A 19309-nucleotide genomic window follows, 5' to 3' on the forward strand; every position below is an offset into this window, starting at 1 on the left:
GATGGTTCCCACCGTTTCCAGAACTGATGAATGGCTTACTGTGCCTAAAATCTTTGTACAAACAACTTATGCTGAACACCTGCTCTCTGGTAGCCTGGAAAACTTCGTACATGCCAGGCAGGGGGTGCCTATGTGACCTGACCCAGTAAAACTCTTGGGTGCTGAATCTCTAATGAGTTTCCTGGCACTCTACATTTCACCCGTGTTGTACGAGTCAGTCTTAGAGGAGTTACTGAACTTGTGTCCTGTGTGCTCCACTGGGAAGGGACTCTTGGAGTTCTGTGCCCGCACCTGCTTGCCTTTGGGAGAATCCTCTGCTGATCTTTGCCTCGGATCCTTTTGCTGTGATAAGTCTCAGCTTTGGTACTACTGTGTGATGAGTCTTGTAAATCCTCCCAGTGAAGAGTCATCAAACCTGGGAGTGGTCTTGGGGCCCTGACATATCACTTCATGGAGCTGCTGTGAGAATTAAATGAGTTAGTGTACAAGGGGAGCCTGCTCGAGGGGCACTGTGCTAGTGTGCGGCATGGGGTGTGGGGGAGAGGGTGTGCGGCATGGGGCGTGGGGGAGAGTGCTGGTCAGATGGTACTCACGTGATGGAAATTTGCTGATGTTGTTGGCCACCCGAATCAGCATGCGAGCCCCTTTCATGTGATCTCCATTTTTAACATGAATCTGAAACAAATGACATATTTTACTCTTCTCGTAGATGTTCATCAACCCCAATTCATGCTTTGTTCCCCCAAATACACAATTCATTGATTATGGGCCACGGTCATCGTGAGATTCTTTGAGACTTTCCTGGTTGATGCTACTGGAGATTTCTCCCTTTTTCTCTTCAACAGCTGCTGCCTGGCCCCATGGACTCACCTGCCTCACTTACTCTATGCTCTGCTTTTCACTTTGCGCTCGACTACTTGGCATGGGTTAAAATCCCCAGTCTATCTCTTACTGGCCATTCTTGGGGGACCACCTAACTTCACTGAGTTGTGGTAAGACCTGAAAGCTGAGTGAGTCAGGAATCAGGTTGAAAGAGAGAGAATGATCTGCTAAAGGAAAGGGCCCCTGTCTGGGCTAAGAGGGCAATGACAGGTGGAAGGCCTGAGACTAGGCAAGGACCAGCAGGGTCGGTGACAGACACATTGAGCAATGCATTTAGGATGGGGTGAGCCTGGAGAGTCGGCAGGGGCCAGGCCATGAAGTCACTGCAGTCATCCAGGGGTGAGACGAGGAGGCCAAAAAGGTGGGGCAGTGGGGATGGAAAAAAGCACACAGATGAGGAGTCAGGGCTGATGATAGTTGGTGAGAATGTGTAGGATGAGTGTGGAATGATGCCAACCCTTGGGGCCAGAGAAAAAGAAAAGGACTCAAGAAGCACCCCTGTGGCTTATGGTGCTAGAAGGCTCTGTTGCAGGAGGGCCTCTTACAGGAATTCCTATTTTTGCTCCACATCTCCCACCAATATGCTTCTGTCCCCACGGCACTCCTAAAGCTCCATTTTGCTAGATTTGTGCTTCTGGGACATTGATATCACCACTTATGTCTGCAGCTGAGATAGACTTCTCTCCTCCTTCCAACCCCCTTCTTTATGGAAGAAGGATCCTCCTGCTTCTCTGAAGGGAAAAGTACTCCTGGGAGTTTCGAGTTATAACTCCAGATGCATTTCCCTTAGAATCAACACTACAAACCTGTGCAGTCTCAGGTGGTAGTCATTAGTCACGTGTGGCTACTTAAATTAAAAAATTAAAATCGTATACAATTAAAAAGATAGTTTAACAGCTATACTAGCTGCATTTCAAGTGCTCCACAGCCAGGTTAGTGGCCACCATACTGGGCGGTACAGATACAGAATATCTCTATCACTGTAGAAAGTTCTACTGGACAGCACCAATATGGACAATAATTAGGATATAAATCCTAACCGGTTATGTCCCAAGTCACTCCGTGGGCCTCACCTTCACTAGTATATAGCTGTGCAGAATCATGAGGTTGGTGGCCATCTCGGAGGGAATTTTGATCTTTTGGGATTTAAGTTCTGCATACATACTGAAGAGAACATCGTGTGCATTCCGGTAGTTTCCTTGAAAAAAGGTAAAACGACATTACTGCAAAGGGTGAAATCTGAGGACACTCTATGGACCCCTATCTTACAAGTGGATTTGGCTAATCTTGTTATTAGTAATCTCTTAATAATTTCTTATTCAAAGCAACTCAGCAGATTTCCTATCTATCCATTTATCTATCTGTCTGTCCATCTGTCTATCAGAGACAGGGTCTTCCTCTGTCACTCAGGCTGGAGTGCACGGGCACAATCTCTGTTCACTGCAACCTCTGCCTCCCGAGCTCAAGCGATTCTCCCATGCCTGGCTAGTTTTGTATTTTTTTGTAGAGACGAGGTTTTCACCATGTTGCCCAGGCTGGTCTCAAACTCCCAGGCTCAAGAAATCCACCTTCCTTGGCCTCCCAAAATGTTGGGGTTACAGGTGTGAGCCACAATGCCCAGCCAGATTTTCTATTTTAATTGATGTTATAAACATCTAGCCAGTCCCTCTGGTGAAAAACAGTGGTGTCCTTGATGTCTTACTCTTCCTCAGGGCACCCACCTGGCCCTGATGTCCACCAGGTCATGGAGTTCTGAGTCTAACTCTCAGTCTCCCAGTTCCAGCCTCCCTTCCTCATGCCCACTGTGAATGCTTCTCACCATTTCCTTCTGCAGTAGAGCTCATCAGGATTCCCTGAGCCCACATCTGATGTCAGAGTATGCTTTGAAAACCCTCAAGCCTCAATCCACACCCAAACACTTCAAGGTCACACCCCTGCATAACACCCTCCAGTGGCGCCACTCACACCTGGAAGTGCAGAGCACTTGTGCCCTTCAGGATCAGCTTCCGCACTCCTTGCTGGCTCGATTTTCCCTCCCTTCCTTCTCCAGGCATGTAAATGCTGCAGCCTTGCCAGCACTTTTCCTCATCCCTGCACTTCCCCACATCCCAGCACTTTGGCTCTGAGCACCCCCTACTCCCCTTCATCTCCTGCACCCCTATCCTTTCAAAACTCAGCCAAAGCTTTCGTTGTCTTCTCTCGTCTCCATCCTCCAACTCTCCCTACCCCAACCTTCACGATGCTGTGGGTAACCCAGCGCAGCTCTTATTTTCATAGTGCCTTTTCAGCCTGTTTCTCTTTCTAGTCTGGCACTCGTCACCCTGTCCGACAACTCTGAATTTACTTTCTGTCTCTTTCATCAAATCAGGACCTTAAGGACTGAACTATGGCTCAGTTTTCTCTTATCCTGAGCTCCGAGCACGCATCTGACAGGAAGAAGGTGTTGTTAAATCAATGTAAGTTGAATAAAGTAATGACTTATTGGACTGTGTATTTTCTAAAACTGTGTCCACATTTGTAAAGATTTAAGAAGATCAGCTATAAAAATTAATGAAGACAGCAGACTAATTCTCTCACTCTTTTAATAAGTATTGATAGAGCAGCGCATATAAGCAGAACCGTCCTGAAGAGTCTGTCAACAGTCTCTGCATATTACAAAGAACTAGGTCCCTAAGAGTAGTACCACATCCCTAACAGTATCACATCAGTACCCTCCATCGCCTAGTGTCTCCTATTGTTAATGCCAAATGCAGGGAATGAAAAGAAAATGCTGTGAGTCTGTAGGAAGGGGGTCATGGGCTGGAGAGGTGAGAGGAGCCATCAGTCATGAGACAGAAGCTCAGGCTGTGGAGGAGAAGAGGAAATAGCACTTGGCAACAGACGGCCTTAGCCTCTTACATTTATACAGTCCCCTGGGACAGTACATTGTTTTACTACTCTGAAACCTAGAAATGGTCATCTCGTTAATCTTTTGGGTTCAAAGCAAGCCTATGTTAGAAACGTAGGGGCTACTTTTTCCTACACAGAAAAGGGGCAGGGGCTGGGGCTTGATTCTGTTGCCTATTTGGGGAGGAACACTTACATATCATGTACCTACCTGCAGACTGTTCTTCTCTGGCAATGATGATGGCAGTCTGGGCAGCTTCTCGGTACTGTTTCAGAGCCATGTACAAGCGGAACAGGTACTTGGCATCCTGACATATAAACCATTATAGAAACATTACTTTCTTCATTAGCTAAGGGGAGATTAGAATTTTGTATTTCAGTTAGAATCATATTCATCTGCCAGTAACTGAGGATTGATATTGCTTTAAAAAATTCAATGCATAAAGAATTAGTTTACTTATTAAGCATTTAGCTCAATATGGCCAGGTGGTATTCTAAGTATTTGAGAAGAACTAATGCATTTAAATCCTCATACCAACCCTAGGAAGAAGGCATTATTGTTATCCCAATTTCACAGATGAGAAGCTGAAACAACAGCAGGGGCCCAGTCAGGATTTGAACCACATGATCTCAGTGTGTATTCCTGACCCTACTCCACAGAGTATTTCTCATGTGCTTGGAAACAAAATAGCTTCTTACATGATATATGAACTTTGTAAACTTTCAAGAATTGTTATATGTGTATCAATTTTCTCTGGCCACTGGCCATTTTCCATTTCTATTCCAACTCTAGACAGCTGCGAGCCCTGGATGCTGGTTTCCAGATTATTAGGGTAAGCAGACGGGATGGAAGGTGACTGGAGCAGCTGAAGAGACTGGGTGAAGTGTCTTTGGTGAGTTAACTGAGCTGCTCTGGGTCTCTGTGGCTTTATCTGTAAGATACAGAAAATGGACTCAGGGACCACTACAGTCCTCTCCAGCTGTGATATTCTGTTGCCCTCACTTCAAATCAGTGACTTGAGTTTCTTGCCAGCAAATCTCCTTGAACATAAAGCAAAAGGGAAGAAGGAGGTCTGGGGGCATTCTCAAAGGTGTGTGCGTCTCTCCTCACCAGGGATGGGAGAGGATGGATGTTCTGTAGGAAGCCACGTGAGTCACATATTTTGAAAATATGCTTGTAATTATTTCTTTTCTTTTCTTTTTTGAGATGGAGTCTCACTCTGTTGCCCAGGCTGGAGTGCAGTGGCACAATCTCGGTTCACGGCAACCTCTGCCTCCTGGGTTCAAGCAATTCTTCTGCTTCTGCCTCCTGAGTAGCTAGGACTACAGACAGGCACCACCATGCCAGGCTAATTTTTGTATTTTCTGTAGAGACAGGGTCTCGCCATGTGGGCCAGATAGGTCCCCAACACCTGACCTCAAGTGATCTGCCCACCTTGGCCTCCCAAAGTGCTGGGATCACAGGTGTGAGCTACCACAATTGGCCAATTTATTTCTATTTTATGTTACAGAGAATTACTTTTATGCTTAATGTGATTTTTGTTAATTTCCGTAATTTTTGAAATGTAAACAAAGCACACTCTGAGTTTTAGAGATTAGTGCTAAGTCATAGTTTCAATGTCAGTGATCTTTTTTTCATAGTTTCTAGAATAAACAAAATTATAACATTTGAGAAAAATCGTTGGCAGTGAGGATCGGTATCTAGAGGGGCATGGCTATCTTGCAGGGGGCAATACAAATTTTATAGAGTGAATGAATATACATTACCCTCTAAAACACAGGGTCTGTCTAGATCAAACTTGTCCAACCCATGGTCCGTGGGCCACATATAGCCCAGGACAGCTTTGAATGCAGTCCAACATCAATTTGTAAACTTTCTTAAAACATTATGAGGATTTTTTTGCGATTATTTTTTTAAATTCATCAGTGATTGTTAGTGTTAGTGTATTTTATGTGTGGCCCAAGACAATTCTTTTCCCAATGTGGCCCAAGGAAGCCAAAAGATTGGATGCTCCTGATCTAGAAGTTCTACGCTGCTGGCAGAGAGAAAATTTTTCAAGTCAATGTTGTAAAGGCATGATGGGTAAAACAGGCAGAATAAAACTGTAACGAAGATCTGAAGATGCACATGAAGCCCATGTGTTCAGTACCTTAGGCACGCCATCAGTCTCCCCCATGAGGTGGTCTATCAGCTGATTGGTCAGCAGTTCATCTTTGGCCTGACCAACCTGTTTAATAAGAGAGAAAGACCCAGCAAATTCAGCATCTTAACCCAAGCAAGAGCGGAAACAAAGACAATCTCCTGCTTAGGGAGAGGGAATAAAAAACTTTAATAGTATCTATAGTAAAGTGCCTGAAATATGACATAGAATCAAGGCCTTTCTTCATTCGTTGCTAGAGTCTCCATTAATGAAAAGCTATCCTTAGAAGCTATAGCTTTTCTTAATTGCTGTATCAAAATACCGTATTGGCTTTTCTTTTCTTTTTTTATTTGTTGAGACGGAATCTTGCTCTGTCACCAGGCTGGAGTACAGTGGCAGAATCTCCGCTCACTGCAACCTCTGCCTCCTGGATTCAAGTGATTCTCCTGCCTCAGCCTCCCAAGTAGCTGGGACTACAGGTATGCGCCACCATGCCCAGTTAATTTTTGTATTTTTTTTTTTTTAGTAGAGATGGGGTTTCACCATGTTGGACAGGATGGTCTTAACCTCTTGACCTTGTGATCTGCCCACCTTGACCTCCCAAAGTGCTGGGATTATAGGTGTGCACCACCCAATCTGGCCAAAATACCATATTTTCTTTCACATGTATTGAGAATGTACTTCTTGGAATTTTTTTTTTTTTTTTTTTTTTGAAAGAGAGTTATGCTCTGTTGTCAGGCTGGAGTGCAGTGGCGCGATCTCGGCTAACTACAACCTCCACCTCCTAGGTTGAACCAATTCTCCTGCCTCAGCCTCCCGAGTAGCTGGGAACACAGGTGCATGCCACCACACCCAGCTAATTTTTGTATTTTTAGTAGAGATGGGGTTTCACCATGTTGGCCAAGATGGTCTTGATCTCTTGACCTTGTGATCTGTCTGCCTCAGCCTACCAAAGTGCTGGGATTACAGGCGTGAGTCACCGTGCCCAGCCCTTGGATGTTTTAATAAAAACTTTAAGATAAATGACTATGACACCTTGAGGACAGCACCTTAAGCACAAGCGCTTACACAACGATATCGTTCCAGTTGCCCTCCTCTGCAGCGGCTCCCTGAGGAAATGCACTTGTGAATGACTACAGGTCCTGGAAAGTGTAAAGACATGAGGGTCATAGCCAGAGGATCCCGGAAGAGAGCAGGCAGATGAAACGTGGGTGGGGTTCTGGAGAGAAGGCTGGCTTAGAAATCTTTATTTAAAAGTCATCTCCAGGCTGGGAACAGTGGCTCACAGCTGTAATCCCAGCATTTTGGGAGGCTGAGGTGGGAAGATTACTTAAGGCCAGGAGTTCAAGACCAGCCTGGCCAACCTGATGAGACCCCATCTCTCCTAAAAATACAAAAAACAGTTGGGTGTGGTGGTGTGCACCTGTAATCCCTGCTACTCTGGAAGCTGAGGCACGAGAATTGCTTGAACCTGGGAGGTAAAGGTTGCAATAAGCCAAGATCCCGCCCCTGCACTCCAACCTGGGTGACAGAATGATATTTTGTCTCAAAAAAAGAAAAAAAAAAAACAACCAAGGTCATCTTCATAAAGGTGAGTTAAATTACTGAAGCACTGGGTGCTATTGAACAGGAAAACTAATGGACCACATTGCGAGATGGGCATGCATGAGTTTTAGTAGGAACAGAATATGTGAGGTCAGGAATTTAGGTGAAGCACTAGGGAATTACTGATAAAATTAGGAGGCTTCAGAATTCTGTGTTTATTAAAAAGAGGTGAGCTGGGCATGGTAGTGTGTGCCTGTAATCCCAGCTACTCAGGAGGCTGAGGCACGAGAATCGCTCGAACCCAGGAGGTGGAGGTTGCAATGAACCGAGATCATGCAACTGCACTCTAGCCTGGTGACACGGCAAGACTCTGTCTCAAAAACAAAACAAAACAAAACAAAACACAAACGCCTGGATCTCAACTTAGGGGAAGGAACACTGAACAGTCTAGCACTGTCCTCTTGTCATGGTAATGACATTACAATGAGAAAAGCCACCCAGAAAATGAAGGAAATGGTCATTAGGGACTCAGCAGCACCTGGCCTTGCCTGCTACACCATAGTTGAGGTCTGAGGACAAAGCTGACAGTTACCTGTCCAGTAGAGGAAGGATGAAATCAGTAGGCTTGAGTGTAAGAGATGACCCTGAACCTGTGGGTGCAGAGGCTCTCAGGCTGCAGGATTTCCTGTGGTCATCGTCAGGGAAAAAAGCTAGGCTTTCACCAACCTGTGTCCCCTCTGCTCTTGCCACTTCAGTAAAGCAGGGATGTTGGGATGTAAATGATAGGCTTGTTCTCTTGATCTCAGGCAGGTTACTCTTGGGGCCTCAATGTGGGTAATAATAGCACCTAACTCAGAGAACTGTTATGACGATTAAGTAAGTCAGTACATGTCCAGGTCTTGGACGGGTACCAAGTAGACAGTGTTGTCAAATAGACAATAAAAATGCTTAAATGTCAGAGAAGTAATAAGTAATTTTCACTATTAACTATGCAAAATGTGGCCACCCTACCGGCACGTCAACATTTGAAAGGTGTCCGTATTTTTTTTTTTTTTTTTTTAGACGGAGTTTTGCTCTTGTTGCCCAGGCTGGAGTGTAACAGTGCATTCTTGGCTCACTACAACCTCTGCCTCCCAGGCTCCTGCCTCAGCCTCCTGAGTAGCTGGGATTACAGGCATCTGCCACCATGCCTGGCTAATTTTGTATTTTTAGTAGGGACGGAGTTTCTCCATGTTGGTCAGGCTGGTCTGGAACTCCTGACCTCAGGTGATCTGCCAACCTCAGTCTCCCAAAGTGCTGGGATTACAGGCGTGAGCCACAGCACCCAGCTATCTCTATTGTTTTTCATCACCTGCAATAATTGCAGCTGCCCCCAGGGAGAGTGGAGCACACTGGAAGTATCAGGACAGATAGACAGGAGAGCCAGCAGGAATAGATGTGGCCATGCAAAGGCCGGTCACAGAAGGGTGCAGAAGGAATGCTAAGGGGTGCTGGCATTGGTGGGCAGAGGGGCCAGAGAAGGAGACTGAGAAGGGACCAATGAGAAGGAAGTGGAGAACAGAAGACAGTGTTCTGAAGAGAGAAACATCCAGAAAGATGTAGTATAATAGCGTAAAATGTTACCGTAACATGGAGTAGGGTGAAGACTGAGAGGGAGACTTCTAAATTTAGCAAGTGAGAGATCTGTGGGGACCTTTTCAAGCAAGTTCTTGGAGTGGGAAGGCAGGAGCTGAGTGCCGGGAGGTAAAGAGGGCTCCCCCAACTCACCTGAGACACCAGTGAGCCCCACTTTCCCCAAAATCTCCCAGTGAGGGCCTCATACTTCCCTTCCTCCTTCCCCCTCCACAAACCAAGGAAGCATTTCAGAGCCTTGAGGTGCCGGATGGGGATGGGGGTGGGGTGGGTGAAGCCGAGCATTTTGACAGTGCTCCCAAATTCAGGGCTATGGTTGTGAATCAGCAGGTGAAAGAGAGCACCAAGTGTGAGAAAATGCAAGTCACGAGAAAATGTGATTTTTTTTTTTTCCGCAGGGGAAGGTCCCCAAGAAAAAAAGAAAGAAAAGAAATGGAGGATTGGGGAAAAAAAACTTGTATCACTTGTGTACTGCTTTCACTGAGCTGGGGACCAACATGTGCTCAATTCAACAAATATTAATTGAGTGACTGCCATGTGTGAAACACTTTATAAAGAAATGGGTTCTGGACCCTGAGGAACTTGTAATCTGAAGGGAGTTATTATAGCGGTAAGTGATGTTCAAAGAGCTTAGACCATTCTAAAGAGGGTGAAATTTCATCCTGAGGTCAGTTTAGGAAAGTCTTATTGGGTAGAGTATGAAATGCAGAGGTGCAGGGGGAGGGGTGTTTTAGGTGTAAGTAATGGCAAGAGTGAAGAAATAAAGGAAGGGGGCCCTGACCTATTCAAATTAAAGAGCCAGTTTAAGGCTGGGCACTGTGCTCACATGTGTAATCACAGCATTTTGGGAGGCTGAGGCGAGAGGATCACTTGAGCCTAGGAGTTTAAGACCAGCCAGGGCAACATAGTGAAACCCCATCTATATACAAAATAAAAAATTAGCCAGGTGTGGTGGCATGTCTGCAGTTCCAGCTACTTGGGAGGCCAAGGTGGGAAAATTGCTTGAACCCGGGAGGTCGAGACTGCAGTGGGCTGTGATCATGCCACCTGGGCAAGAGAGAGACCCTGTCTCAAAAGAGGGGGAAAAAGTGGCCAATTAGTTGTATCACAGGCTGCTGACCTACAGGAGTGTAATAGGTAAGTGGGAAGGAAAGAAAGCTTTGGTTTTAGTCCCAGATCTATTACTTTCTATTTGGGTGTCTGTGGTACCTCAATTTCCCCATCAGTCAAATGAAGGAGGCTAGGCTGGTTCACTTCCAGGTATATCTAAGATTTTATGATCCAGGCTGGGTGCGGTGGCTTACACCTGTAATACCAGCATTTTGGGAGGCCAAGTGGGGCAGATCATGACGTCAAGAGATTGAGACCATCCTGGCCAACATGGTGAGACCCTGTCTCTACTAAAAATACAAAAATTATCTGGGCGTGGTGGCACGCGCCTGTAGTCCCAGCTACTCAGGAGGCTGATGCAGGAGAATTGCTTGAACCCAGGAGGCGGAGGTTGCAGTGAGCTGAGATCACGCCATTGCACTCTAGCCTGGGTGACAAAGCGAGACTTGATCTAAAAAAAAAAAAAAAAATGTATGACCTATGAAGGATAGTTTGGGAATAAATTGTGGAGGCCATGCGGAGCCACTAGAGGTTTTGCAGCTTGAGAATAAAATGATTTGAAGCTGCACTTGAAAAAAATATCCAGTAGTAAAATTCAGAATGAACTTGTCTGAATGAAGTAATCCCAGCAGTAAGTACCAATATGTTGGTTTTACGGACTCCATGTCCTTGACCTTAATAAAATTTAACAAAATATATTATAAACACAACAATGAAGAACATATCGTCAGATTACAGAATATTAATGAAAGGAGAGAAATGTGACAGCTGCAAGGGACATCTATAATTTTGTCTAATACTCATTCCTTCAATTCTTCTGAGAGATGCTTCTACTTCACTTCAACCATGGAGTTCTAGTGGAAATTCCATGTCTCAACAGACCCCAACTCCATGGCTACTGAACTTTGTCTAGTGGTGGGAATTCAACCCAATATTCCATCCCTGTGGCCACCAGCTGATTAATCCTGCAATGGACAACTACCCAAATCAGAGCCTTTCTGGACTCATTAATTAAAGGCACGTCTTCTTTCAATGTGGCCCAGGGAAGTCAAAAGATTGGACACCCCTATCTAAGTAATAATCATCAATGGTCGCTGAAATCGTTAGGTGAAAAGTGACTGATCTATGATCAATCTGTGATTGATCAGGCTGACCACACCTACACTCAATAATCAATCTTAACATCATAAAAAGAGAGACCCGGCCAGATGTGGTGGCTCACACCTGTAATCCCAGTACTTTGGGAGGCCAAGGTGGGTGGATCACCTGAGGTCAGGAGTTTGAGACCAGCCTGGCCAACATGGTAAAACCCTAAAAAATAAAAAATAAAATAAATTAGTCAGGCGAGGTGGCAGGCACCTGTAGTCCCAGCTACTTGGGAGACTGAGGTGGGGAATTGCTTGAACCCAGGAGGCAGAGGTTGCAATGAGCTGAGATTGCGCCACTGCACTCCAGCCTGGGTGACAGAGCAAGACTCTGTCTCAAAAAAAAAAAAAAAAAAAAAAAGACTAAAAAAAATGGGTTATTATGAACTGAACATTTGTGTCCCCCAGTATCCCCTAAAGCCTTTGGGAGGTAACTAGGGTTAGATTGTGACATTATAAGAGGAAGGGAGAGAAATCTCTCTTCTTGCATACCTGTACAGGAAAGGCCACGTGAGGACATAGTGAGAAGGCTGCTGTGTGCAAGTCAGGTAGAGAGCCTGCATCAGGAACCAAATTATCGGCACCTTGTTCTTGGACTTCCTAAACTCCAGAAGTCACCCAGACTATAGTATTTTGTTATGGCAGCCCAAGTTGATACAAGAGATGGTCCTACTAGGCTGTGTATGATGGCTCATGCCTCCAATCCCAGCACTTTGGGAGACTGAGGTGGCTGGATGGTTTGAGGTCAGGAGTTTGATACCATCCTGGCCAACATGGTGAAACTCATCTCCACTAAAAATACAAAAAATTTAGCTGGGTGTGGTGGCACATGCCTGTAGCCCCAGCTACTGGGGAGGCTGAGGTAGGAGAATTGCTTGAACCCAGGAGGCAGAGATTGCAGTGAGCTGAGATTGCACAAGTGCACTAAAGCCCGGGCAACAGTGTGAAACTCCATCTTGGAAAAAAAAAAAAAAGATTCATGAGTTGGACTTTATTAAAAGTTACGAATTTCTGCTTGTCAAGAGAATAAAAAGGCAAACCACATCTTTAAAGATTTTTGCAATACATACCTGACAAAAAGACTTGGATTTAGAATACTATGACATAATAGTTCTACTCCTAGATAGATACCCAATAAAACTGAGGGCTTTTGTTCACCAAAAGACATGAACAGCTTTATGGCAGCTTTCTTCATAATATGCTGGAATTGGAGACACTTAAATGTCCATTAACAGAATAAGGCATAAATAAACTGTGGTATAGTCATATAGTAAAATATCATATAGTATAACACTACACAGTAATGAATAAGAATGACCTATTGCTATGTGCAGTAACACAAGCAGACACATTTATATACATAATGCTGACTGAAACTGGGCATAAGAGTACACATGCGTGACTCTGTTTCTATGAAGGTTGAACACAGGCAAAACGAGTCTACAAAAACATAAGTCAGTCGCTGGGCGCAGTGGCTCACACCTGTAATCCCAGCAGGTTGAGGGATTACAACCTGGGAGGTTGAGGAAGGTGGATCACAAGATCAGGAGTTCGAGACTAGCCTAACCAATATTGTGAAACCCTGTCTCTACTAAAAATACAAAAATTAGCCGAGTGTGGTGGCAAGTGCCTGTAATCCCAGCTACTCAGGAGGCTGAGGCAGGAGAATAACTTGAACCTGGGAGGCAAGGGTTGTAGTGAGCAGAGATCGCATCACTGCACTCCAGCGTCCAGCCTAGGAAACAGAGTGAGACTCCATCTCAAAAAAAAAAAAAACACAAAAAAACGTAAGTCAGAATTGAAGTCACCTCTGATGGGGTATATTGACTAGGGGTTGACAAGAGGGAGACTTCTTGGGAGCTAAAAATGTTCTATATCTTGATCTGGGTGGGGGTTACATGGGTATGCATAGATGAAAAAACTAATCGAGTTGTACACTTAGGATTTATGAAGTTTACTGCATGCAAGTTACACCTAAAAGAAAATCCAAAGGTTCTTATCTTTTAGACACTGATATTGTATCCACAAGTAAAATGATACGATGACTGCAATTTGCTCAGGAAAGAGGGTGAAGGTATGAATAAAATGAGTGTCTATGTATCAACAGCTGTGGAAGTTACATGATGGGTATGGAGGAGTTTGCCATACTGTTTGGTCTACTTCTGCATATATTTGAAATTTTCTCCAAAAAGTTTTTTTTTTAATTGGAATTCTTGAAAGTTTCATGCAAGGTGTACTTACAGTTTCAATTGCCATTTCTATTGCCATATTATCTTCTGAGCTCGGGCATTTCAGGAAGTGTTTAAGTGCCTGAAAAGAGAATCACAGCAATTAAAAATTTTCAGAATGTTTTCACGTTAGGAAAAACAAAGCTTTCACACAGCTTTTACACAAGGTAATTACTAACTTAATCTCAATCAGGGGCTTGCATAGTCTTGGATCTTAAATATAGTCTTAAAAGCTGGGTATAGTTTAAAACATGGAAGGACCCAGTTAACTCTCAAAAGAATCTAGTCCTGATGAAATGAAAATGTAAAATGTGACCTTTTCAGCAGGAAGATTTAATTATTTTCATTCATTTGTTCTTTCAACAAATATTTACGGACAACCTGCTATTATGTATGCGGGACTTCTCTAGATCCCATGGAGAATACCAGGAATGGTATGGCACAGACCCTCTTTTCTGTGTTACATACAATCTTCCTGGGAAGCTCTGGGTGGTGTGGTGATAATATAAGGGACTAATTATTTTAAGTCATAATTGCTTAATTCCTGAACACCGTAACACCACACTTAGGAAGAAATTTAAGACTATAAAAAGACAAATGGACTGGATTGTCAGTGGTTTTTTTATAGGTGCTCTGAGGAAGAAGATGGCTTTGCATGGAGATGATCCTGAAGGTGTCACTTGAAGGATGAATAGGTTTGTGGTAGGTGATGTAGAGAGCAGAGAGGAATCCAGATGGAGAAGATGGATGAAAGCCTGGCTCTTAGAGGAGCGTGTGACTCTTCCATGGAAACAGCTGGATACCCAATTAGGGAGTTCTGGCTGGTTGATCAAACTATAATTCTCTTGAGTTCCAGCTAAGGAGTTTGGACTTTATCAAAGAGGCCAGCAACAACAAATTGGTGGTGGTCTGTAGGCTGAATTCACACACAGACATGTCTTTTTTTTGGCCAGTGAGGTATTATATAAATGTCTGGGCACATATTTCAAAACTGGCAGCCCCAACTTTCCGTTTCTCTTGAAAAATCATATGATCTGGCACTACAGGGCCTGGATTCCTAAATGACAACAATTTTATGGAGGTGAGCAACAGCTGGCTTCTTCAGACAAGACATGTGCCATTCAGTAGTCCCTACCCTGTCACATGAACAATGCGCAGCTTCACCCCGTAGCTTCACTTATGATGTCCCTTCTTGGACACTGTAACCCCTGCCTTAGGCCAAGGGGCTCTGTAACAATGAAAGCAACTCGTATTTGGGGAATAAAGTGAAGGATGACAAACTATAAAGGTGGACAAACTAAAACCAGAAAAAATAAGAACATGCTGCAATAATCAGAAGCAAGGTCATCTGGGCCTGGATTGAGCTGATGGTAGTTAGAATCAAAGTGACAGATGTGACAGGTATTACGAAGGAAGGTTGTGACTGGGTGTGGGAGGGAGAGAACATTTTAAAGTTAGCTCTGAGATTTCAAATTGGAGTATCTGAGAGTTACTGGCATTTACGTGTATTTCCTACAATTATTCCTGCAGAGTCAGTGTATATTTTCTTGGCAAATACTAACTCGCGAATATTGGCCACACAGCAAGAAGAATTTTCCAGCCTGAAAATATTTTTTTTCTCCTTCAAAGTATAAGGCAATGCTTTGATAGTCTTCATTAGTAGTGTCTTCAGAACCTACAACAGAAGTTTACTGAGTAAAATATCTGAGCAAAATTTGTGTACCTTTTATTGCTAATTTGAAAATAAAATCTAAAAACAAGTAATCTAAAAATAGGTGATTAAAAACTCAACAGTAAATATCAATGTGATTATTGTCTATTTTCATCACAAAACATACTTATCATAATTACTCCAAATATTAACTCTGTTCCATATTCTTTTAACTCTAAATAAGGAGAGGAAATTAAAAGGTGTTTGTTAGTAATACAAATGGAATCCATCCCTCTCAGCAATGCCTGGTTTAAACAATAGTCTGTATATTTCTCAGATAAGTAGGAAAGATGACATTCAAATAGCCAATAGATGTTAGTTAAAGATATGACTGTTTTTCCTTTGCTTTGGGGCTTAAATATATTAAGCACAGAGGAGGAAGAAGGGCCCCCAAAGCTGCTGGAATTCCAATTCACTGTTTACATTTACTCACGAGAGCCGAGGCCCAATAGAGTACTAAAGTATAAAAACCGCCCTGCACCTCCAGCCAGAGGAAGAGGGGGTTTCTAAGAGAAAGGCATAAAACAAAGTGGAGAAAAGTCTATGTGTTTTAGGGGTGGGAGGAGGCGCACACACACACACACACACACACGCACACACACACACACATACACACACACACTCCTAATACATACACCTTGTATAAGACAAACCATATTCTTATGAACTTAGAAAAACTGCTTTAGTGAAATGGTGGTGGTAATATTAGGACAGAAATGTCATCTCTCAGGTTAAACATTGGCCATTCTGAAGTTGCTTATCTGTACTTCCCTTTTTTTTTTTAAACTCTATTTTCTCTAATTATCTTAATGGCTTCCCAAGAAGTCATCTGGGAAGTCAAAGCATCCCAGGACGCTTTTACCCAATTTGTTTCCTTAAAGCCTGAAACAAATATTTTCTCATGAATCCTATCATCAATTCTTATAATCATTTTGTGAATTTTAAAAAACAAAATAACACAAAAGAAAAAATATTTTATGATTCCACTTATATGAGGTACCATGAATGTCAAATTCATAGATACAGAAAGTAAAATAGTGGTTACCAGCGTCTAGGGAAAGAGGGCAATGGGGAATTATTATTTAATGGGTACAGAGACAGGCTGGGATGATGTAAAAGTTCTAGAGATGAATGGTGGTGATGGCCACATAACAACGTGAAGGAATGTACCAAATTGTACACTTTTACATGGAAATTTTATGTTAAATATATATATGTTAGCACATTAAAAAAAACTAAAACTAAATGCAAATAACATTATGGTCCATGAAATGAAAATCTGAAAATTATTTCAGTAGTTTCTAAAAATAATTGCAAACATGGGAAGAAAACCTCTAAGCAGGCATTCTCAAAATATAAAATTCTCCTTTGGACTATCCAAGTCTTCGAAAAATACAACTTGTGTATATCACTCTTTATCAAAGTAATAATTTTTCTTAATTTGTAACTCAATTTTTAAATGAAATTATTTACATTTTCAAAAATCATCCTGAGAAATTTCCTATCGCCTTCATTTTGAAATCTTTGATTTACCACTGGCTGATAAAACTCTTAATTTTTGAAAATAGTCCTTCTTAATAATACCATCTCACCTTGAAGTAGCAGGGATCTTGAAATCCAACACATAAAATAGATACATGTGTGTCTATGTGTAAATGGTAAACATTTACACCAAGTGCATTGTTGTGTGTAAGCCAATCTGATAATTAGATCATAAGAGACAAAGTGTTTTCATTATAAATATTTTTTTAAGAGAACCAGAGAAAAAATAATATTTACCAATAATATCTGCATAGATTTCCATTTTGTTGTGTTGCTGAGCCAGTGTGAAAGCTTCATTGTTACATTTGGACATGACTAGAAACTGGATGGCAGACCCATAGTCACCAAGCTGTAGAAAAAACCTAAAGCAAAGTACTTTTATTAAGTAGGCTCTTAGATAAAATAAGTTTATGATTTACAAAACAAAATTTTTCAACCAGGAGAAACCATTTAAAAATAAAAATGTATTAGATAAACTGCAGTTCTTTTTTTTGTTGAGATGGAGTCTTGCTTTGTCACCCAGGCTGGAGTGCAGTGGTGCAAACTTGGCTCACTGCACCCTCCGCCTCCAGGGTTCAAGCAATTTTCCTGCCTCAGCCTTCAGAGTAGTTGGAACTACAGGCATGCGCCACCACGCCCAGCTAATTTTTTGTATTTTCAGTAGAGATGGGGTTTTATCATGTTGGCCAGGCTGGTCTCGAACTCCTGATCTTGGGCACTTGGCCTCCCAAAGTGCTGGGATTGCAGGCATGAGCCACCGCGCCTGGCATGCAGTTCTATATTAAATGTTTATACTTGAAAGATATACTCTCGTCTGCACTGATATACTACACAACAGCCTTTGAATTTAAACACCTAGACCTAATTAAAAAAGAAGACTAAATATTCCCTTTGAATGGATGTATTTGAGATGCAAGGCAGGGGCTTACTTTTATGGTTAGTTTTTGAAAGTCCAAAAATATTAATGTATATGTTACCTGGCTACCATTTTGGCTCCATCAGGAGACTGGGTCTCTCTGACAATACTGACAGCTTTTTCAGGATTATTGAGGTGATCCAGATAGATGCGGATTACACTTTGCCATTGTTTTGCATTCTCATAAGCCACAACAGCTTCTTTGTATCTGTAAAAAATAGATCAGATCAATCTGGGGAGAAAACGTCAATAAATGTTTACGATGCTTTTCTATTTTCTTGATGGTGGCTGCTTATTTTTCTTGAACTTCTTTTTCCTTCATCAGAAAAAATACCAGGAACCATCCCACTAAACTGTTCTTTTTAGGAATTTGATAAATGAACAGTAAAATACCAATATTAAATTGTATTTTCCCATCTCAATCAAGGCTATATAATTTTTGTTACATGTAACTGTTTTTTTCTCTTTTAAGTGGGAAGATTATAATAGTAATATAGAAAATGTAGATTTTTTTCCCCCACAAATTATAGATACAGCTTAATAGTGATATTTAAACCTTTATATATCCTCAGTCACAGAAGCCAAACCTTTGTGTTGACCTCTAGATGGAGCTCAGGATCCCTCTTCAGTTCCGGACCAGCTCTAGGCTCCCTCCATTTCAACAAGACATTCAGTGTATATCTCTGTTTCCCGAGGTTACTTTTCTCAAAGTGGAGGGTAAGTAGATATTTCCAAATTACTTTCCAGAGACTATAGAAAGTTACACTTCTTTAAAAGAATTTTTTATGTTTAAACTTTTCAGAGATAGGTTCTTTCTATGCTGCCCAGCCTGTCCTCAAACTACTGGCCTCAAGTGATCCTCCTGCCTTGGCCTCCCAAAGTGTGAGCCACCATGTCCAGTCCAAAAGTTACATTTCTATCAGGTGTGTACATATAAGCACATTTTGATGACATGGTTATTAGTTTAAAATACATATTTCCAAATATGACAGGTTGCTTTAATTTAAATACTGTGAGGTAGAACCTTTTTATGTTTACATCAAATATAATTTTATAATTGTATTTCCCCTCTGGCACTTGTGTTCTTGTCTTTAGCCCATTTTCCTATTAGTGTCTTTGAGTTTCTTATATTAAGTTGTGAGAGATCTTCGCATGTTTAGGATATTAACTATCCATTGCTATATTTTAGCTGTATTAAAACAGAGTTATAAATTTTTAAATATGGTTAAATATAGCAATGGATAGTAAAACAAGCAGCCATACGTGGCTTAAGCAAGCAGCTGTATGTGTGGAATTGATGTTTCTTCACTTTTCTTTCCCTCTGTGTCCATGATTTCTAAAATAATAACCCCCTTAATAAAATAACAATCACTTTATTTTGATGCCATATTATATCAAAATTTCCACTGTAAAACCCTCAAATAAAAAGAGATAATAGTCTATATTTGAGTATATAAAGGAAACACTGGGGTAGATGAAGTATAGGAGGATTTTAATAGTCTGGCACTTCAGGCCAACAAAGGGTAAATAAAGATGTTTTCTGTCTTTCTCTGCTTTGCTTTTCTTACAGG

At 42.1% G+C, this 19309-nt stretch overlaps 1 protein-coding gene across 5 annotated transcripts in view; it reads right to left on the reverse strand.

Moving 5' to 3' along the window:
* The window catches only part of WDR19 (WD repeat domain 19), a 109502-nt gene that overhangs the window by 26116 nt on the left and 64077 nt on the right, over positions 1 to 19309 (reverse strand). For 4 of the 5 annotated variants that reach the window (XM_078367377.1, XM_078367375.1, XM_078367376.1 and 1 more), the window contains 8 exons: positions 17800 to 17946; positions 17060 to 17184; positions 15132 to 15244; positions 13583 to 13651; positions 5919 to 5996; positions 3980 to 4076; positions 1956 to 2080; positions 594 to 675 (listed from right to left, as the gene is read on the reverse strand). In XM_078367377.1, coding sequence (XP_078223503.1) covers positions 594 to 675; positions 1956 to 2080; positions 3980 to 4076; positions 5919 to 5996; positions 13583 to 13651; positions 15132 to 15244; positions 17060 to 17184; positions 17800 to 17946 — 836 coding nt within the window. Of the gene's footprint in view, positions 1 to 291; positions 460 to 593; positions 676 to 1955; positions 2081 to 3979; positions 4077 to 5918; positions 5997 to 13582; positions 13652 to 15131; positions 15245 to 17059; positions 17185 to 17799; positions 17947 to 19309 lie in introns of all 5 variants that reach the window. The other variant, XR_013533140.1, reaches the window with a different exon arrangement.

This window comes from Callithrix jacchus, chromosome 3 (assembly GCF_049354715.1).
Source record: "Callithrix jacchus isolate 240 chromosome 3, calJac240_pri, whole genome shotgun sequence".
Classification (NCBI taxonomy): Eukaryota; Metazoa; Chordata; class Mammalia; order Primates; family Cebidae; genus Callithrix; species Callithrix jacchus.